We start from the raw sequence: 23,168 nt of genomic DNA, 5'->3' as shown, positions 1-23,168 counted from the left end.
TTTCGATCTTCTTCACAATGAATGGGTGAACTATGATGAACGAATGTTTTATTCTCACTTTCATCAGAAAATTCATGCTAATTTCTTCATTTTGATGATTAGTTTTAGTTCGTTACGGATGATTGTTTTAGTCATGTTCTTTATAATTTATGAATTTATATGGAATTGCAAGTGCCAAAAAATGATGGTCATAAAGCACAGTTCATGGGCTCATGTGAATTTTTGAAAAGGCACATGAAATAAAAAAAGTGATTTTTGGACCTTTTTTGAAATATCTGTTACATAATGAAGGGATGGAATTAGGTGCATCCAAATACAACAGATATGTGACCAACTAAATATACCATACTCTTCTGAAAACCGCATTTTGATATCTTGTTTTATCTCCGTGATATTTTTTTAAAACGGTGGAAATTTACTTTCTGGACTGTACATGCATAATTTGTTCACTTGGTTCTGTGCTCCACATGTATGTTATTTTCGAGTATGGATATTCCGCCAGTCATTTTATTGCCAAAACCTATGATTGAAGGTAAATTCAAATACGTTTTATAACTTAGGACCAATTTATTGATTCTATTTTTTATAAATTATGATGGTATAATCAAACTTTCTATTTCTTCAACTGTGTATTTTTGGCTGACATGAATGGTGTTTTTGGCCTTCCCATTATGTGACGTTAGCTAATCCCAGGCTTTAACTTGAAAATTACCGTTTCTCCATCATATGGATTTGTTCCTGATAGTGTTACTCTTATCCTCTGGAATAGCGGGGGTCCACTTTGATTATCCGAGAAAGTTAAAAAAGGCAGGCAAGTTCCCCCCCCCCTAACTGCACAAGTCTAATCTGATTGATATAAATGCCAACTATAAGCCAACTTTAAATACCCAGAAGTATTAAGTCTGAGGGGGTTGGTGTCTGTTGACTGTGCTTTAAGAGAGACTAGGCATGGCGCCAGTCTCTCGTAAAGCACAGTCAACAGGCATTTGGTCTCAGTATTTGGGTAAGTACAGAATCAAGCCAGCTCAGAGAGCAATGATTGAACGATGCTGTGGACAAGTCCAAGGATACTGCATCAGTCACGACCAACTTCTCATCAGAAAGCGTCACCACCAGCATATTCAATGTTCAGTTCCAACCTGTACCAGTCCAATGCACGCCTATCATGGTAAGCAGTGGTCAGCTTAGCGCGATATGGAACATTCTTCCGAAACTCAAGCGAGGGAAGTCTGCTCATTAGCATATCTCGCGCACTGCTCCTTCTGGTCAAACATCGTAGTGAAATCGCAATGGAAAACGTCTGGCTTTACGCCAGACTAATAAGTGAAGAACTAATAGGTAAAGAACTTCTACTTGCGCGAGACTGCTGTGATAAAATGATCATTGCAGAGACTCCGGTGACGTACACATATATTTTTTACAATCAAAAATGCCCTCAAAAGACATGGAATGATTATCTTATTGATATATTTCCTACTCTACACCTTCCAATTATCACTTTATACAAATAGATCGGCGTTAGGTCGCATGCTTTTCTTTCCTGGTGACACTATAAAGCAAAATAGTTGCAACCCCGTAAATGCGCTATAAGTCCAATAATAAGTGACGGTGACCCGTTATAAATGTTTCGCCAGCTTCACTTTTTTGCCGCTACGCGGCGCGTTGGGCCCTTGCGTCAAGTTTATTCCCTGTGCTCATCTTGAAAACTTGAAAATTCTTCGAATAGGCCACCGTATAATTTTTTAGATGACTGTTGACTCGAAATAAAATGATTGGCGGAATATCAACACTCGTTATGTTATTCTGGGTCATGACCTATTTGGCGGAAATGGTTCGTTTGAGAACCAGTGTCCATATCGCTCTAGCAAACGCTGAACTCATTTCTTCTTACCCATTCTTGGTGGCAGTTACCAATTTATCTCGGGAATCAGTATTTTGGTCTATATGATAGTTTGGGGAACACGTACAGAACAGATGAACGAACATAGGACAAGGGGAAATTTCATAGGGATGACCTCAATTTCTTATATAGGGCCTACTCGTGCATGCATATCAATGCAAGCACAAGCAATTGACTTTAGAGGCTACCTGCAGGGATGACAAGATAAACAGACACCCATACCACGTATTCGCAACTTGATTTTTATACCAGACTAGACAGGGGTGGCTCAGCCTCAGCTAGACGTAAGTGAGTGGAACAAGAACTTCCAGGTGCTCTACATACATGGTAAAGGCTGCTTCACTCGCATTTTATGGGTCGCCTGGATGTAACTCTACGGGAACTGTATTTCACCATTTCATTATTTCATCGTAGCGGATTAGAACAGGCTTTTCTTATGAGTTCCCAGTGGCGAAAATCCCGATAAGATTCTTAGTAAAGGCCTTATTCTGTTTCGTGTTCAAGAACATGTACATTCGTTTATGCAAGATTTCTGTAAGATTTCTAGTCACGATCTATTACTAAGAATCTTACAAGATTCTTGTGAAAAATGTACAAATTAGATAAGATTACAACTAAGAATCTTATCATGATTTTATACTTGGGTAGATACCTGTGTTCATTTTTTTAAGGTTTCACACATCATGCAGTTTTCAAACAAACAAGACAGCTAGAAAAATCATAAATTTTGAATAATGATAGGGGAACACAGTGAAGCATGGATTACTATTGCCTCGTGTTTCCTTAAGAATAGGCAGGTTTCGAAACCCTTAGGAAGAGCTACGAACAACGAAGTACTTAGTATGTAAATGTACTTTATTGACGACTTTTTTCGAAAGTTTCCCCGATTTCTGGTACAAATTAGTACAAAAGATAATTTACGAGTGTCGCGTAAATGAATAAGCGCATGGTTTGATGACAGGACAGACATTCGTCGTGCGTACTTCGTCGATTGTACTTCGTCGTGTGTACTTCGTCGTTCGTAGGGGTTGCGAAACCTGCCTAATAATGGAAAACACTGATTCCGAAACAGAAACACTCATTCGAGAAAAACATCACACTGCTCAAAGGATTTGGGTTTGACTGTCATTGGTGACAGATGGCGTCCTTTAGTTACGAGAGACTCGGTGAAAGCAACGAAAGTACCAGCTTTTCTAGAAACAAGAATCGGCGTGACTCTCTTAGACGGTCATATGGAGCCAACGACCAAACACGGCATCATGGAAGTGAAACTGACCAGCAAATCAGTCTTGCGGATTCGAGGAGACCGTGTCAACGTATCGGCTTTGACCGTTCCATTGGAATGTTGTGCATCGTGCTGCACGAAAGTTGCTATTCTGCTGCATTCTACATGCTGGTCCCAGGCTTGTACTACATGAGGGATGGAGGCCCCCTGAAGTACACCGACAACCAGGCCGCGGCTATCATATTAGTGTTTACAGGTGAGTCCTACATGGTAATTATCTATGAGTTCGGCAACTTTCATTCTGACCTGGCCTCCATAAATCATCTTAACCCATTAAATTTGACCCTAATGTTTGACAAGCAGTCTTGGAGTTTAGCAGGTTTCCATATTATGTTGGTGTTGGAAGTAACTAATTTGATAAATCACATTGTTGGGAATTGCACAATTTGCATACAACTGAGACCTGTAACAAGTATGTGTATGTGTCATGGACATGGTCCTCTTTCAGGTTTTGCTTTCTTCCTACCGCTGATTGGTGGAATTATTGGAGACATCGCCCTTGGGCGTTACAAGGCAATTTTATATGGAGCCGTCATGCAATTCCTCGGAATGGTCATTCTACTGATCTATGCCATTCTAGTGTATGTTGATAACACTGGAGCCGGACCGCAACTTTCAATTCCGGTAAGTAGGGAATTGGGAACACAGGCAAGAGTCCCCATCCATGGATCTATGACGACGATTACTCATCAGTCAATGATCCTACCATGGGCTCTCCATGGATCTATGATGGAGAATCTCCATCGCACAGTAGTATCCATGAATGAAAACACATGGTCGTATTTACCACGGGGCCATCATTGATTCTACGATGAAGTTCGTTGTAGAATTTTTGACAGCCCATGAAAAAGTTTGGTTTAAAATTGGTTAACTATTCATATCATAAACCCTAAATGCACTGATCCGGCAGACATGCTATGAAAAAACATCAGCATTTGTCAAGTATATGCAAACTTCTCCAAAATCAGGGAAAGTGTCCTAGAAAGTTCATCTGGAGAAGGCTTGTATATATTGGAATGTCGAAGTGAACCTCTCAAAAGCAGAATTCTAGGGCCTAGTTACAAAAAGATCTTTAAGAGCAAAAGGACGCCCCGTTGTCTAGTTTTCGACGTTTGGTTTATGAGTATCCGTGTCAAAAATGAAACGATATAATAGTTTTCCGTGAAACGAAGGATGGGTGACCTTCCCTGTCAGTGGATAATAGTTTTCCCTGAAGATACATGCAAAATGCCTCCCTTTCAGTTTCGTTCGTCTCCGAATACTCAAAAATATCTCAGCATATGGCCTACCTATGTATTGCTGGATTTAGAAGACTTGCCGGAGCTAGCAACTTTTTTGCAAACTTCGAGTTAAATTGTCCTCAAAAAGATGCTGTTTCCGAAATTATTCGGCCGCAGAGGGTGAAAGCTTCAATTGTGCTGTAAGCATGCCGCAAACGAATATTTTGTTGCTGTAAATTACCGCCGTCAAAATGATACAAAGAGAGTAAACGAGAGGTCAAAATGCTGATGATAAATATTGTTTGGCAAGAATTGAATTAAAATTCAAAATGATTTTAAGCATGCTTTTCCAAGATGCCGGTCAGTGATTTCCTTGCCTCAAAGGCCCGTCGGAATACTCGGACGACGGTTGAACTGACTATGAACAAGTTTGATTTTTTACCACTGTCAACTATGTACTTTTTCTCGTTAATTCAGAAAGTAACGAAATCATGCTTTCGTTCTACTGGCAGGTGGCTAAGTTCCTCTTCATAACCTCACTGTGCCTAATAGCTCTTGGTTTGGGATTCAACAAGGCCAATGTGACTATATTCGGAGCAGGACAGCTGTACGACACCACCTTCAGCGCGCAAAAGATCCAGTCGTACTACAGATGGTAAAAGTTGTTTTAGACTAAGCGTTTTATATCATTTCATAAACATAAAATACAATATTTACAATATAATATAATACAATATTTACAATATTATGATATTCCAGGTAGCCGTGTTGATCGTTGCGAAGATAATACAAAACTTGAGGGATAACACCATCTTTTCGATCAACTTATTTGTATTTATTTTCGAGACATGCTTTCGACCCTACCGGGTCTTCATCAAGTCTGAGGCAATAACAGTATAAGTACAGGCTTACATCATAGGATTAAAACAGTATACAACCAACACAAATATGACCAATGGTAAAAGTACAATGAATGTAGCAAAGTGATTGGTACAGATTAGGAAAACACCAATCCAGTTAAGACAAAAGAGAAGGCCAAATAGGCCGAATCCAGTGTAGGAGACAGTTAAATATGGAGTACATCTTGGGTGAAGCAGTCCAAACAAACTATTAACGGCTCCGTATTAACATTGACGGTAAAGCTATAAAAAAAGGTTGAATACCACAGAGGAGTATTATGGAAATTACTGTGCTCAGTATAGGGAAGCTGACTGCGCTGATACAAACAAATGTTTTAATATTTGACTCAAAATTCCAGAGAAAACAACACCAATAAATATTTATAGCATGAATGTGGTGTGCAGAATAGGAATACGGTCCACGCCTAGTATTAACGGCGCCACTTAATAAGGTCACAATACATTTTATGCAAAAAGATATCAGAGTCAAGATGTTATGGAATCATATCAGTAGTTGGCCATGACGCTTAATAAGCTTCATGATTTAATCCCTGTTGAGACCACTGTCTTTACATTTAAATTTAGCAGTGATTTTTTGTTCGCAAATTCTCATTTGCCTAATGTTCGAGAGATGTCCTTGCAGTATTATTTATTATTTTATGTATTTATTTATTATTTAAGTGTCATCTGTATACATGTGTACAGCCAGCCTTGATAGGCTGACAAGACACTACCACACTGTCCGTGCCAGACCAACCTCAACATGACAGCGCATACCTGCTGCCATGCGACATGCACACTGCCACCCCGAAGCCGGGCCGACAGACCTTTTAATCAATATGGCTAACGAACCCTTCGACAGAGCAGAGGGAAGGCCGCAGCCACCACCCCAGTGCCAAATCTATCCGGTAGCATTTCGGATTGCTAGAGCACTACGGTAGTACGCCGAGACCCGTCCCGCCACTCCACCATTTATAAGCAGTGTACCCAAGGACATGTTATCCCCAAGGCCCAGTTTAATTGTAATGTTATTTTTCAACAGTTCACGTGCAACCTCATAGGCGGCACATTGGCATAGAAAATGCTCCTCGTTTTCAATGGAGTTACAGTTCGCGTTCGAGCAGATTCGCCGATCTCGCAGCCCAAGATACCTGCCGCACTCAATATTAATGCGGAATGTTCCATTTCGTAGTTTCGCGATAGTCGACCTGTCCCTCATTGAGAGACGCGCACGTACATATTCGGCAGTGACGAAGTCCGTAGATTCTTATAAGTCCGTAATTTAGGCATATTGTAGACGGAGACTTTCCAATTTTCGGCATGATTTGATAATAGTGCCGCTTTAAATTCCCGGAGCACAGTTTTTGTCATCGGTTTCGTTAACACACTGCGACCTAAATCATTATACAAGTCCAATTTATTCACACTGTCGAGAACTGTTCTAACTGTTTTGCACCAAGTGGGCTTCCCCCTCCCGCTCAGTTTAGTAGTACCAAAACACACATGTCATTGCAGGAATGGCCAGGTTGGTTCAAGTGTTCACCAACTGGCACAAAGAAATTTTGCTGGTTTATTTTTTGCCGGTTTCCATTCAAGCGTGACCGGATTTTCTGGCACGTTTCTCCGATTTACAAAATGTTGCAGATAACACAACGGATCATGTATACACAGGTTTTTTTTTCACATGTGACATGTCCTTGGATTGAGAATGTGTCCGTTGAATTCAGTACTGGTGTTTGTATCACTACTGATAGTGGGCAAAGTTTGCAGCGAGGTTTGCCATGGAAATGTGCCATCAGTTGGGCATGGCGAGAGCTGACTGTGAACTAGTGTACGTTTTAGATTAGCTGGTTGGTGGTAGGTAATCACAGGTGGTTTTGGAAGTAATTTTCTCAATTTGTTGGCCTCATTCAATTGCATTTCTGATAGGCCCTAGTCCAGGATGGTATGTTAGGACTAGAGGGAATCTGTCTGTATCTGGTTCAGCCGTTTTGTCTTCGAGTAATTCCTTGCGGGGTATCGCTTTGGCCTTTTCAATTTGACGGCTGATAATCAGATGATTATAACTAAGGTTGTAAAGTTTGGGCAAGGAGTTGCACTTAATATAGTATCACAGGTACGAACACATTAATAGAACCAGAGTTCTCATTTTCACAGTTTTTTAATAACACATGACAAACGTCTCCATCCCTCTTCAGGTCAGAATGAAATACAAAGTGTACAATACAGACACCTTCGCCGCCATGCAGCCTACAAAAATACATAATAGGAAGTGACTATTTGGCAAGCTCGGCTTACCAAACAGCGACTTTATTTTGTCCTGAATTGAGAGCCGAACTCATTAATATTTATAAATGCCCAAGGGCTCATTAATATTCATAAGTTAGTAATGCGCTGGAGAGGCTCAAGTAAGTGAGGCTGGAAAGGGAGAAGGGAAAAAATGGCGGAGCCCTCGCCACCTTTGCCGATTTCATCAGTAGAAAAGTTGCGCGTGGGGGCTTCGTATGGCTCTTTTGAAGATGAAGCCCACTTTCAAGTCCAGTGTCAATGAATGCATCATAAAGTGTGCAGGCTTCCTCATAATGAAATGTGTGCCAACTTTAAACTTCATGATTGAAGTTGACATAAGCCTGTCTTCAAAAAGAATGAACCGATGACTGCAGCAGTGCATAATATGAGACAGGAGATGCGTGCTGTGGTGTAACTTACTCGAAATTACACTGTAACCTCGTACCCAGTGTAACACATGAGCAGAAATCCCAATGTAAAATGACACGAGAATCCCTGGGGACGAGGTTGCTGACACCGGGGCCATTCGGTTATCTGAGACCGTGTGCATCTGTCAGTATTTTCAGATTATGCACAAAAGGGTTTTCAGATTATGCACAAAACTTCAATGATCGAACGTACGCACTCCGCAATCGAGTGCCATTGCCGTCATTTCGCTTCAGAGGAATTTGGTTACTCTAAAGGAAAAACCGCAGTAACAGACCATTTTCAGATCAATACGCCATTATGCATATTCATGAGTAGGCGTGGTTTATTCATCGGCTTGCCAAACAGGAAAGAAATTTTGCTCTGTTTGGCAAGCCTGGCTGGCCGAACAGGGTGGCTTTTTAGTGCTGTTTGGCAAGCGGCTCTCCAAACAGGACAAAAAAAGATGCCTATTCGGCGAGCGGCTTGCCAAATAGACCCGGCCTACATAATAATAGGACCGTGCGGCCAGATGTGTGAAAGCAGAAGAATAGAATAATTACACATGCACATGCCCCAGCAAACACCCAGGAAGAACGCAGACCCCTGTTGCGCCATTCGTCCTCCCAACGGTCGATCGGCCGTCTCCGGTTACTTGGAGGTTTACCCAGCGTGCCGGGGAAGTTCGGACCTGGACGGCTTTTCCGTCTTGGCGGCTGCTGGCACCGATTTCGAAAGAAGAGTCAGGGAGGCATTGTTTGTTGAGAGCAACGAGCCGCCGGTGGACGATTGGTGCAGCGGGGTCTGCGTTCTTCCTGGGTGTTTGCTTGGGCATGTGCATGTGCTGTGGTTACCGAATGAATGCGTGGGATAGGTCCTGGAGTTGGCGATTGAGAGTGTCTTTTTCTGAGTTCAGTCAGTTGTATCGCAGGGCTTTGCTGTATATTATAGTATTTTTCATGTGGGGAGGATGGAAACTGTCCGGATGTATAGGTATGTATATCTGTCCGTGGGTTTCTAAAATGTACGTTTCACCCAAGATGTACTCCATTTAACTGCCTCCCACACTGGATTCGGCCTATTTGGCCTTCTCTGTTGTCTTAACTGGATTGGTGTTTTCCTAATCTGTACCAATTACTTAATTGCTACTCATTGTACTTTTACCATTGGCCATATTTGTGTTGGTTGTATACTGTTTTAATCCGATGATGTAAGCCTGTACTTATAATGTTATTGCCTCATACCTGATGAAGACACGAATACTAATAAGTTGATTAAAAAGATCGTGTGACCTCTCAAGTATCGGCCTGTCATTCTGAACCCTTGCTGTGAAATCGACACAAAAAACGCCAAGGGCAGGACATGATGTCATGACCATCAGAAATGTTAGACAACTTGGTGTTTCCCCCTATTGGCCATCTCGATTGAACAATGTTGTATGGCATCGAACTACAAGAGGCATTGTATCTATGGGGGCTTGGGTTGCATATTCTCAAACGGTGTTAGATCGGTGAGTCGACAGTATAGTGGATTATATAATTTGTGGATGAGGATGCGGGTGGAGAGGGGGGGGGGGGGGGCTAGGAGGGGATTCATTCAGATTGAGGCTTAGGATTTTCGAATTGTATCACTTGCAATATACATGTATGTTGGAGTATTATAAGAGCTTGTTTCATTTTGATATGCCTCACTTTTTCAAATTTATAGTTGTTGACGTTTTGATCGAATTGCCTCTGCAAGAACTTAAGCATTAACCTCTTCCAATGTCTCGCTGCAGGTACATGTTTGCTATCAACCTCGGAAGGCTGTTAGCTTTCTGCCCTATTTCCATGTTTCTGCTGAATTACGTACCAGTACCACCCAAGACATCGCATAACACCTCAACAGTTGAACCTACAGCTGGAACATATCACAAGGACATTTTGGCGATTGTAGCGAATGTTATCCAAGTTGTATTTGTGGGAGCAGGCATTTTTATTTTCATGATTGGGAAGGCTAGGTACAAGATGATAAAACCGTCTGGTAAGTCTTCGCTCCAATATTTTCTGTGCCACGTACCTCACGTTTACATGTGCAATTTGTATTTTGTAGAGGCGCCAGCCCCTGTTGACCGGTTTGATTGACCGGTTTGGTCGAAACCATGTACTTTTAAACCATAGTACGAAGTTTTCTTCAGTCATGTAGGTTCCGAACTCGTTGGACGCACTTGCATGTTACTCTGAAGTTGTCGCTGTAGTGTTTTTAAAAACAGCGCTTGTAAATCTCACCCCCATCGGTCCCATATGTCTACCTGGACTTCCCAACTCGAACTACGGACAAGGTCCGTTTCTTTGCATCTAACTTTAACCCGATACCTTCCTACTCCGGAGAAGAGGAATGTGTACCCTGCCAATTCATAATGATTACATTATGGGCCACTATAACATGAACTTGAAAACATGAAGCTTGAAAACTGAACTGGAACCATACAGAGTGAATGAAAAAGGATTGAAAAAGTCGGACCTTGCGTCAGGTTTCTCCATGCACTGAATCACCGCTTATCGTAAAACCGAAATAGGCTTTGAAATTGGAACAAAAACATCTTAATCTCCATTTTAAAACTCGGAATAAGAGTTTTATCATGCCGCAAAAATGAAATCTGACCTGTTTGAACTTCAACTCTGAATTCGGGCCTCTATTAGGGGACTCTGTATATTTGTCATAAAAATACCCTTGGTGATGTTTATGATGGTGATGATGCTGGCGTTCACTGGATTTGTGTGTGTGTGGGCCCGGTGATCAGCTGTTGCACAGTCCAATTTTTGGCGTTTTTTTTTTGTTTTGGACAAAAATCAAAATATTTCGAAACTGAGCCGACAAAACTACATTTTTCATCGCATGTTTCTGGAGCATTAGCAATGGTGCTTCACGTGAAAACCGGGTTTTTTTATTTATCTATAAGAAAACCTTTAAAAATCGCGTTAGTGATTTGGGGGTCTGGTTTGAAATTTTCAGTTTTGGGTGGCCTCAAGTGCTTGGAGCGAATACTGCGCTAATTTCTGACTTGTATTCCTTTAATAAATGAGGTGAGTTCCTGCAGAAAGAGGAGATCACTGCCTTTTCGGTGGTGTAACAGAACCAATTGGTCATTCTTTGAAAAGCGCTTTCAAAACCCGTTTTGAAATGGGTGTCATTGGCAATTCAGAGAACATCCTTAAGTCAATGACGCACTTTCGGAAAAACTGTTGAGGGTGACCATAGCGAGTTCCCTCGGCAAGATGATTTCCCCTTCCTCGATCCATGGAGTATTTAAGACATAAATTATACTTCAATTGCAGGGGGAAACCACATGTATTATATCTTCTGTTTCACTCGACATGACCGCAGGATGAACGAACTTGCGGCATACAACAGTGTACACAAGGAGTACAGGGACCAAATGAATATTTACAAACGGGCAATTTTCCGGCTTACCCTTATCATGGCCGCATTGATTTCCTTGTACGCCATATATGAGGCTGTTGCTTATCAGGTAGGTAACCACTGTCTGGCCTTGATTACTATACGGTGCAAATGAAAATAAACTTCGGCGCATGTTTAGACAAAGGCCTGTTCGTTCATCTGCATAATAAATGCAGACTATTCGAATTTACCTATCACTATACACGCCTTCAGAATCCTGCTAGCGGTCAGTTGTTACACATGCTTTCTTACATGTTTACATGTACAGTCCTTCCAGAAAGTAAATGTAAAATTTGCCTCGATTCCCTACACGTAACATATCTGACGCTTTTTTCAGCAAACTTTGCAGTACATATTTATATAGACCCTAAACAATATCAAGTTGAAGTTGAGCTCTTTTTGTATGGCGCAATATTTAATATCGATTTTTCCTTACAAACACCTTTGGAATGAGCGCTACTCATACGTCTGTGTCCCTCCTTGCATGGTCATGTTACCGTTTTCATCATCCTACCTTTCTCATTGTATTGCTGACTATGAGGGGTGCTCTCAAAGGTCACCAGCTGTCTGAAAAAACAATCACCTGTAGTGAGCTAAAATTAATCTTCAAAATGAAAGAATTTAGCAGGAATTTTCTAGTAATGAAAACAAAAAACCTTTGTTGCATCATAGTTCACCCATCCATTGTGAAAAAGAACGAAAATGAAAAAGTTACTTTTCGGACATTTTTAAAATTGCCTGTTACATAATGAAGAGACAGGATTAGCTGGGCCCAAATACAACAGATACATGCCCAACTAGATATACCATTCTCTGCTGAAAACCGCATTCAATTATCTTATTCTATCTCTGTGGTATTAAAAAATCGGATGACATTTACTTTCTGGAAGGACTGTACGTTAGAGATTTTGTAAGGCTTTTGTCAATAATGAACCGCCGAAAAAAAGTGGTTTGACGTTGGACGTCAGACGCCTGACTACAAGACAGTTCTTGGGGGTTGGGGGTATCAAGTATCAATGTAAAACTAAGACTGAAAGGACTTTCCTTGTTATGAATGTGACTGTATAACATGTTTTGATATGTTACTTCTTTTTTCAGAAAATTTCAATATTTATGCTACAGTTCATAGAGCTGTCACAACCAATTGGCATTACCGTTCACCTACCCTTGCCCTTCATGAACGCTTTTTCATGCCTGGTCGTAGTTTTCTCGGTGCCACTATTGGAATGCCTCGCAAGCAAGCAACAGTCGGCTGATGACGTCCCGGAGGCGGAAATAGACGACGTGATTGCACAATGGGCAAAAGATGACGGAACCGGAAATAAAAAGCCTTCCTCGGTCATGCGCCGAGCCAGCATTAGCAAGTATTTTGGATCAAGAACAAGAAACTTCAGTAGCATTTCAGGTGGATTTAATGCAGATGCGCTCAATGAACAGCTCAGGCGACAAATCGCAGAGGATATTTCTATAACGAAACACAGACGTGACCTTTTGGTTCGAATGGGTATGTGAACAAATAACACATAACCTTTTTAGATAATTGTCAATCCAAAAATGAATGCCTAATACGCAACTCCCTGTTCGTCAGTTGAACATTTTTGAACCAATAATGATATTCATTTCTTTAAAATTTTCAAATAAAATCAACGTTTTATTGCGTCAACAAAGTACAATACATATCTATCAACTGATGTAACTCCATTTCCCAGTTTATTTTCTTGTTCTATTTCAGGAATTGGTCTCATTTGCGCTGCTATTGTTGCTCTTTGTGCTGGGATTCTCGAGACTATGCGCAAGAAATACACGTTATCTGTCTTTTGCCAGGTACCACAATATGTTATAATGGGGATAGGAGAAGTCGCCGAAATATCTGGTAAGTCAATGGGTGATTTCAAAGTCAGTTTTTAGATTTAGTTTTAAAACTAAATGGAACACTAGAACCTTTGATTAAACCAGCATTAAAATGAAGTGGGTTTTAGTTTCATCCTACTTCAAAGTCGGTGTTTGTTGGTTTTAGCATTATGTCCGGTTTTAGCTTAAAACTAAGGGATGGTTTTAGTGTCAAAAACTAACACTCTCCACAACACCAGAAATGAAATCAGTTCTGGTATTAGTTTTGACACTCAGTTTTAGCATTATCCTATTTCAAATTAGGTTTCAGTTTCACACTGAAACCAATTGGAACACCAAGGTCTGATCTTAATCCCAGCTCGGTGTTATATTTGGAAGATTTGTAGTGCATTTTGTATTACCAATAAAACTAACACCTTAGGCATTAACACCGAGTGGATTTCAAAGTTGGTGTTGGTGTTAAGAAGGGAAAAAATCATGTTGTTCGTACCATTTCAAGAAGTAGTTGCCGGTATTTTGAACGCTGATGGGAATAATGATGGATGTGAAAGAAGACGACCAAATTTATATAGATCAGAAGTGGTTACAATAGGGAAACAACAGTAACAACGACACTAACATGCATGTTTGGTTTTTCCAAGGTTTTATCTCTGTCCATCTTGGTTTTAGTTTTACCTGCAGAATAAAACCTCTTCTTAGTTTCAGCCCAGGTTTTAGGTGTTTAGATAAAACCAGGTATTGCCATTGGTGTTAAACTAAAACCTCGAATTGGTTTTATCCAGACATAGGTTTTTAGGGGTAGAAATTAAGAATAAAACTGACACTAACACCCAACACTAAAACCAAAACCAACTTTGAAATCACCCAATGTCATCATTGGAATTGATAAGTTTCGAGTAGTCTTTCTGCAGGGCTTGGTGGTTAAAGTGAAGGAATTCGGATAAATGTCGGAGGTTCAAATCCCTTGCGAGCCACTCTCTACGTTCGTATTCGGGATGTATTCAAATGAGCAAAAGAATCTCATAGTGAAGATACAAAGTAAATACAAAAAGGATAAAACATACGACATGTCTAATGCCTTCCTGATATCCGAAAAGTATATATCCCACCTGTGTTGTGGGTTGAAAATATGAATTTTGAATATTTTCCCCCTTACCTCAGAGATTCAAATAAATGCTTCTGTGAGGGAATGCACGGAATATGTCTTTCTAATCAAATAGCCACAGATTCAAATTACTTGACTCCACCGAACTTGGTTGCTTTTTAGACCTAGATTTCATTTATGACGCCATCGGACTGATATCAGGGCCAGTCAGAATTGTAATCGGAAAAACCTGATAATTCCGTCTGATGTTACTTTTTCCATTTTCTTCGCGTGCATGATGGAAACTTAATGTTGTTGTTTGGAAGATGACTGGGTATAAACTGAACAGCCGAAAGCTTGATAATAATGTCCCAATACCGTTGTTTTTTTTAATTTCCAGCCTATGAGTTCGCCAGTACCGAAAGTTTACCTGGACTGCAAGGGTTCACGATTGGCATGTTCATATCGACTTACGGTCTTGGGTGTTTTATTGCATATTTCTGTTATGTAGCGGAATCAGGCTCGTTAAGTAAGTTATATACCAGAACTAATCAAAATCAAAGAGTGCGAGATACTGCCAGGCTGGTAATATTGGCAAGTTGCGTGCTGTGTAAGCGGCGGTACATCAGATATATGCACCTATGATGCATTCCGGATCAAGTACTACTTTGTCATGTCTGTTTACATGCTTCAACCGGTGTAACGTTATTGAGTGTTTCCGATTCCGAGCATTTCCCTTTCTTGTTAAGGAACGCTGAAGACGTATTTACACGTTTTATCTGGTTCCCCGATTGAAAAGTCGTGATCTCCTTTTCAAAGCTGTCTATTGTGTTGATCAGAAATTGCAGTGAAATGTGGGAACAACCAATGACGGAACAATGGCATTATCACGCAATATTCCTCCTTTAACTCAGACACCAATGTTGCTTTGAGCATGTTGATCATGTCGGAACTGGAATCCGGTCTGTATTTACCCCAACTGCCGTTTACATCCCGCCAAAAACAGGCTGATGTCCTGTTGGATACATAAGAGAATGAATCAGGATTTCTAATAGCCAGAATACTGTTACAAAGCGGATTCGGCATGTTGCTGAGTCATTGTGAATCTGAAAGCGGGCGTTTAAATGTCCAAAAAGTAATTTCAAGGCATTTGTAGCATTAGGCTGGTGACCAAAGTAACAACTTCGGGTATTACACTAGATCATCGAGGAAGAGACACACCTAATATATCTCATTTTAGGGAATGAAACAATCAATTTTCGAAGCTTTCTTGACAAGGTGCAAATCAAATTAACTTGTATTAATTGCGAGTGGTCCACCAGCTTCCCAACACCGCCGTATACCACTTCTTTTTTTTTTTACTTCGACTACATGTACCTAAAGATTCGTGAAGTAAAGAAAAAAGTGCACCACGAAATTATGAAAAGTTAGATATATCCGGAATTAGCCATAATCATCGAAATCTGAAGTTATATATTGCATCGATTACGCAGCTAAATTTTGTTTCAATCAGCCTTCCGGCTACGTGTTATGTGTGATCAGACTTTTATTAAGACGTAATGTAATGAACAAAAAGTAGGCCGCTACAGATGTACAATTATTAAAACAAAATGTATGTGAAAATTTGCCTCGATTCCTTACACGTAACGTATCTGACGCTTTTTTCAGCAAACTTTGCGTACATATTTATATAGACCCTAAATAATAATATCAAGTTGAAGTTGAGCCTTTTTGTATGGCGCTATATACAATGTCGATTTTTTTTAAAACAACGTTGGTATGGGCGCTACTCATACGTCTGTGTCCCTCCTTGCATGGTCATGTTACCGTTTTCATCATCCTAGCTACCTTTCACATTATATCCGTCTGACCATCCGTCCGTACATGTATGTGTCCTCCCTATATTCTGAACGAATTAACCTGGACATTTCATATTCGTCGTGCATGTGTATTGGGTGACCATCAAGGCCAGGTTCGATAATGGTGAACCTCGCATTAAAGATGGCCGACTAGAGGCCAATATTGAGTTTTAAATCTCAGAAATGCCTTGTGATCTTTCTACATTCTGAACGGGTTAACGTAGATTTTTCATATTTTGCATGCATGTGTATGGGGTTAATATCATGGCCAAGTTCGATAATGAGCGTATCTAGCATTCAAGACGGCCGACTGGCGGACGACCTTTGACCCTTCTTGTGACATTGCAAGTAAGGCAGATTTTGGGCCAACATTTTAGGGATGGTGTATCAGCAGTCAAAGGGGTGTCGCGTACACCGCATTCGTTTTTGTTCGCTGGGATATGCGTACGCTTAGCGTTGCCTTTGTGCTCGTTGGTATGCACAGTACACCTACGTAACAACAACAATTGAACAAAGACCCCCAACTCAGCAATCTGATTCTCTCCGACGATTTAGCACTGGACACTGCACGCGACGGACCTCTTATGACCAGAAAATATGATTGGAGTTATAGCTACTTTGTGGCGTCTTTCATTCAGGCCCGAGCGAGTGATAGCCAATCGTTTCAATATTTACCTCACTGATACATATATCTATAACATTAATTCAAAGTATCTCATCCGTACACACTTTTCTTCCGTAAATAAATCGGGTAAATTCCAACAACATAATTCGGGTGTCCTCAGCTTGCTTCTTTGCTATAATACATTCCATAACTCTTCCATTTGCCACAAAACATTGCCAAACGCGGTACCTCCAGTTGTAAAATTGTAAGAATCAGAATTTCTGAGGAGAAATTAGTGAACTAAGATTCAGAAATTTTCTAAAGTCCTTTTTACATGGGATCCGCGAGATGGTAATATTTGTTTGGGCAAGGGATATTTGCCAAGCCGCTAGTCGAACTATAGCATCACTACAATACTGAAAATCAACCCAGGCTTGCTAAACAGGTAAAAAATTCTTCCCTGCTTGGCGAGCCAAAAACTTTACAACACATGCATTAGCCAATCAGAGAGCAGTGACATCATATTGGACTTGGCGCATTATTAATAATGGCGAGGTTCTCGCTCTCGATTCACTTTCTTTTACTTAACTCGTGGTTTGTCAATAATCAATGAAGAGGTGTATTCACGTATGGGATACAACGGAAATTTAAGATGTGATAAACCGATAAGCGTAATAAATGCATTGGTTACATTTCTAAGGTCCTTGTTGACTGCGTTGCCAGGGATGATAATGGGCTCCTGAAAGGATAATATGAGTTCGGCTCTCCATCTTGGGCAACAAAAGTCGCTGTTTGGTAAGCCGGGCTTGCCAAATAATCCCTTCCATTTTTTTATTGGTTACTGCACCGTATCTTAAAATGCAGATTTTTTATATTGGGGTCCAATAGCCTACATCTTTTCTTTTGTGTTCTTTCAGTTGATCTCAAAGACCTGAACGATATCCAAATGGAGGATGTCTACTTCGGGCATTCCGTCTTGATGATACTGGTCACTCTGGCCTTCACCATCCTGGCAAGGCAGTACCTAATTGAACACAAATGCAGATTGGAGGAGCCGAAATGTCCTTACAGTGCAGATACGGAAGAAGGAAATTTCGCCTAACATGGCTAATGAAGACAGCTGTGCAGTTATATACTCTAAAACCTCGAATACAGGGAATGAGGCTCCGCCCCCCTTTAATACAATGGAGGAGGGAAAAAAAGGAGGAGGGGAAAACCACAATATCTATTCTAAAGAAACGACACAATGGGTCTCTTTTATTAGAAGAAATGGGCCTACTATAACAAGTGATGTTGATTTCGTTTCACTGTCAATGTCGGCCAAGATAAGAGTGTGATCATAACACATGCGACTCCAGTGGCCAATGCCATCTATAAAAGAATAATGCCTGACTTATTGGCCCATCCCAATTCAAAACCATTGTTATGATTGGGGCGAATGCTTCGTTCCTTGTATTGGAGGTTTTAGAGTATATTTGGATGTAGCTTGAATTGCTTGAAATACATGTAACTTGAGCACAGGCTTGAGGCGATTCAAACTACTTAAACATCACATTCAGCGTATGGGAAAGATTTCACTGAATTCCTATTGCACCAAATTTAAAGTTTATAGCTTCAGCGGTTAAGAAACGTGCCATAGTTACACTCAAATGACCAATTTACGCCATTTGACCTATGTGACCTTGAAAATTAAGTCAAATCAAAAACCCTTATTATATGTGATGTATCCTTGCAAGGAAAACCTACCATAAATATTTTATCAAAAACGAGTCACTCATGAGAGAGATATCACACTTTATATGTTTTAACGTCTGGACCCCTCGTGGCCAAGTCAAGAATCAGATCGGATTGAAATTCGGTGTTCGAGGTTGCATAACATAGGGAGTCAAGTATACATGTCAAGGACCCGTCAAAGCCAAAAGGAGCCTCACTGTTAGGAAATCGATTTCACTTTTGTTGATGTGTACTCGCAATAATGTTAATTGAAAATTAGAGAATGATAACGCCATTAGCGTTTCAAGTGGTATACTTTTTGTCTCCGAAATCGTCAAGAGCACAGTCTGTGTAAAAAGTGCAAAAATAGTCCATCGGCTTGTGTATGCAAAAATGGCTTTATATGCGTCTTTCGGGTACAGTAGTTGAACATTTGAGGAGTTGTCAGAAATGACCTTAGAAGTTAAAAATCGCCATTTGATTGATTGGGTTCAAAAAGTTTGTTATAGGCGTTGAAATCGAGCATTTATCTATTACAATACTCGAGATATAGTTTGAAGCGTATTTTTCGAGATAGACCCAAAAACCTAGGGGTAGGCGTTATAATTAGATTCCTATCTGCTGTAGATTTCGAGATCAAGGCAAAAACGTGTCACTTTTGGCGACCATTTTGAAATTCAAGATTGCCGCCAAAATTTTGATGGTGGCATTTGATTGGATGGATTAAGAAAGCTGGGTACAGGATTTATCTATCATAATACTTGAGATATAAGTGAAAACTTTTGGGGGGCTACCACCTTGAAATCCAATATAGCGGCCACCTGGCCTCGATTTCGATGAATTCATTCGATTCGGCAAACCCAAAAACCTGGGGGTAGGCGTTGGAATTATGTGACTAACTGCAGTAGAATTCGAGATATAGGCGAAAAAGTGTCATTTTTGGCGACAATTTTGAAAAACAAACATTTCGGCAACATGCAGTTTTTAACTTCTAAGGTCATTTCTAACAACTCCAGAAATTTCCTACTACTGTACCCGCAAGACCCATATAAATTACATAAGCCAACGGACTAAAATGTCCATGACTTTATTAAATTTGTCAACTTGAATAAACTCTGATTGTAATAGCCTAAGACCATTATGAGCTCCCACTAGGTACCAATGTGTAACCACTATTGGCCAGTTACGGGCCACTCTCTGTAATGTAAGCAAGCGAGTGGTTGATGTCTCGATGTATGAAATAGTCGATTGGTAGTTTCCTTCAATAACTCTACGCTTTTACTATGTTTATGTTATATCGGGTGGATAAAAAACCACCCCGAGATTTAAGGGTTATTAACTACGAAGATAATATCCAGTCTATGGCAATGAGATTAAGTGAGTAGTAAGTCCTGACTGTTCTTTACATCGTTCTCAATTCTGCTTAAGGTTGGGGTTCACATACAGCCAGCACTTTTGACAAGGGCCGATCCTCTGAACTAGTGCTTACTTCACGCCATTTAGATGCAAATTAATTCTCTTCGTGGCGCAGATATAAGGTAAAATAGGGTAATTATAGACCCGGTCTAATTGCAGCCCCTGACTAGGTTTCAGATAACCATGGAATGATTCAGTCAACCCAAGCATGGATATGAAAGAGGCGACTCTTGAGTATCACAACATAAATAGTTTTGGATTATGCAACATGTTATGTAAAAGCTATGGCTATAAGAAATAAAAAAATCAGACACATGCACACAAAAAGTTGGGATCGAACTTTTTGCAGGTATGAATTTTCCACACTTACAGAGCATTGATAAGTTTGAAACTTGGTTCAGGTCACGCACCTGTATGAAACCAATCAGCACGCGGTCATTCACGAAAATAGTTTCGTTTGAGATCAATGCGTGGTCTCACCATATCAGTTGAATAATATTTTCGATTTAAGATATAATTTTTCTAAAGATTAGAATAAGGTGTGTTTAAAATGAAGAAAATGATGAAGTTTCAGTCCAATTGGCTTACTTATGTGGTTTTGAGGCTCCATTCAACCCATCGTGGTGAAAAAGCTGACTCGCCGGTTAAAAGCCGTCAAAAATCCCCCCCTAACTTCAGACCCCCCCCCCCCCCCAAACCCTGAAATTATCATGCATAACGTGCAACGAAAATGTCATGGTTTGACAGGCTAGGATAGGTCTATTTGGCTTTGAAAGCGTTCCTCCCGGATTACGTCTCGGAAAAAGTTATGAGCATGTAGAAAGTACGGTTTTAAAGGGAAAACAGCTTAAAACTGTATTACGGGTACGTGGATTCAGGTGATCAGTATTGAGTGTAGAGAATGTTTTATGCGGCATTTGATGTCACTATTAAAAGTAATTTTTTCAGAGACACTGTTCTGACCAAGGTACCTTCGGGGTATTTGTAGCCCGTTGGTTCGGGGTATTTGTAGCCCCTATAAATAGCTCAATATCTCCTGTTATGAATCATGAAGATGCTAGGTTTCTTTATTCTTATAACTGAATTATATGTTTTGATCATAAATCTATCTGATTTAGATACAATAGATACAATGGTAACCCTTTATGTACCATCAATGATATATTTGAAGTTTCATACTAGTTTATCTAACATTATTTCGAAATAAAATATTTTCAAAGTTACTGGTGTCTCTAGTTAAAACCACACCATTGACTAGATAGCAGCATTTCTCATTGCACATGTACATTGCATTACCATTCAGTGATGCCAGCTATAATTGGGTTTGATACATGACCCATCCCTGAAACTTAAGTTTTTAACGGCGTACGACGAGACCGTCAGTCAATTCAGAATACCACAAGCTGTTGTCTGACACAAGGTGTAATTACAACAGAGGCGATAAATATTTCTACACCAATTTAAGATCAGTTTGATTTGCGACGATATTGTTTAAATTGTTGGTAAGTGATTGCATCGAACATCACTTAATGTGTTCAATAAATACCGTTTGATACCAGCAAAATCACGTCGTCAACCTAGATTGTAACAATATTAAATGTTCTATTACCAATAAAGACCATACACCTAACAAAAAGGGTTCTTATGCATAAAAAACAAGTTACTTGAGGGGCTACAATTAACCCAAATCCACGGAGTAATTGTAGCCCCCGACCACAAGTCTGTTGTGTCTCAGAAGCATTATTGGAAGATGTCCCACTACAAGATCCAGGCCGGTTTTTGTGAATCTGCCGGGAAATCTCCTGCCTAACCTAAGTTGTAGGTGAAAAGGGGCTACAATAACCCCATTTTACCTTACTCTTTTCAAAAATGTATTTTAATGTAGTTGTCGACTTTCATGGTCGGTCAGTCAGAGATAGGCCCATTGATCGGGTTCGCAATATTGACCACATGATATCCGAACAGCTTTTTAGGTCGTGGCGGGAATGAAGTGAATATCAATAACAAAGCTGTAACTGGCGAGTTTTGTTACGAGTTTTCTCTTTTATGGATGGATATATTTGAAAAATTATTTTTGTACAATATAGCCATCAATGCATAGATGCTAACGATCGCTTTTTAAAAAATATTTGGCCAGAAACGGGCAATATTCCAAAAAGAATGTAAGGCATTAATTTATTGTTTATACCAATTAAATGGAATGTATTTTTAGAAAAAACATATCGTTAGCACCTGCACGCACCATGCCTCGATGTGAGAGTTCAAATCTGAATATGTCGCATCGTAAAGTCTGCATGACTCTTCAAAACTCAAATTATGACCTCTAGTCAAAAGCTGATTAACTCTATTCTGACCGGTCAAAATTGATTTTTTTTCTTATGCAGAGTGGGAAGATAAAGGTCGGAACTATAACATCCATTAAAATAAATGGGTGCTCTTTTGTGATCAATATGTTATAGATATTTTTGTTTGAAGCGCACAATAGATGTGTCATAGGTGAACCCCAGCCTTAAGAATGGGCTTGATAATAATAGATTTATGGCAAAATTAAAATGTGGTGTCAAAATATGCAGTGTCCAAATATCACCAGAATGACATCGTCAAGACCAAATGTCATCCCAAAATTCAGAGTGCTGTATCTCAGAAGCCGCCTTGCCAATCGTAATGAAAATTCATGCCTTTTTTATCCCTTCTTCCCCCGCAGCGTGTGTGATTGTCATGAGTGTTTAGGTAATGCTAAATAAAAGAAAAAGCAGTCAATTTCATTGCTTGAGAGTCCTAACTTGGCCATACGCTAAGGGAAATTGGCCAATCTTGCTACTAAACTGCCCTAAGCCTCTTCCTCCATACGCCAACTGATAGAACGATTGTTTCAAACTATGACCATATTCTGCTTAGGAAAAACATCCGAATCCTGCGCGAAAATTTCTTGGCCTTCCAAGGCCTGTTATACACGGCTATTCAATGAATTACCGCATCAACTTTAGACGTGTAGGTTTTCGATACAATTTTTGTTGTCAGTATTGGTCAACACCAATATGGATCCACTTCTTTTGGGAAAATGACGAAGATCTTTTGCTGCTGTACGATGGGCAACGAAGGCGCGGCACCGTCAGAATTCGGTGGCATGTTCCACTTAAGTGACTGTACAGAAGTGAATGATCATTCGGCCCGGATTGACAGGGTTTCATCTGGGCTACGA

At 40.2% G+C, this 23,168-nt stretch overlaps 1 protein-coding gene across 5 annotated transcripts; it reads left to right on the top strand.

Moving 5' to 3' along the window:
* Positions 1–1,785: 1,785 nt before the first annotated feature.
* LOC135488005 (solute carrier family 15 member 4-like) lies at positions 1,786–22,678 on the top strand. Of its 5 annotated transcripts, XM_064772360.1 has the most exons (11): positions 1,786–2,227; positions 2,572–2,740; positions 2,973–3,381; positions 3,634–3,809; positions 4,918–5,060; positions 9,776–10,020; positions 11,316–11,509; positions 12,538–12,943; positions 13,172–13,312; positions 14,775–14,903; positions 17,755–22,678. In XM_064772360.1, the coding sequence occupies exons 3-11, from the start codon at positions 3,039–3,041 to the stop codon at positions 17,937–17,939; spliced, it is 1,962 nt and encodes a 653-aa protein (XP_064628430.1). In that variant the 5' UTR covers positions 1,786–2,227; positions 2,572–2,740; positions 2,973–3,038; the 3' UTR covers positions 17,940–22,678. The 5 variants fall into 5 exon arrangements, with proteins under 5 accessions (XP_064628430.1, XP_064628433.1, XP_064628431.1 ...); XM_064772363.1 differs by lacking the exon at positions 2,572–2,740 and having other exon boundaries at positions 1,786–2,184; XM_064772361.1 differs by having other exon boundaries at positions 1,786–2,184; positions 2,572–3,381.
* Positions 22,679–23,168: the final 490 nt, after the last annotated feature.

This window comes from Lineus longissimus, chromosome 5 (genome assembly GCF_910592395.1).
Source record: "Lineus longissimus chromosome 5, tnLinLong1.2, whole genome shotgun sequence".
Classification (NCBI taxonomy): Eukaryota; Metazoa; Nemertea; class Pilidiophora; order Heteronemertea; family Lineidae; genus Lineus; species Lineus longissimus.
The sequence above is the reverse complement of the archived record's forward strand: the minus strand, read 5'-3'. Positions and strand labels throughout refer to the sequence as shown.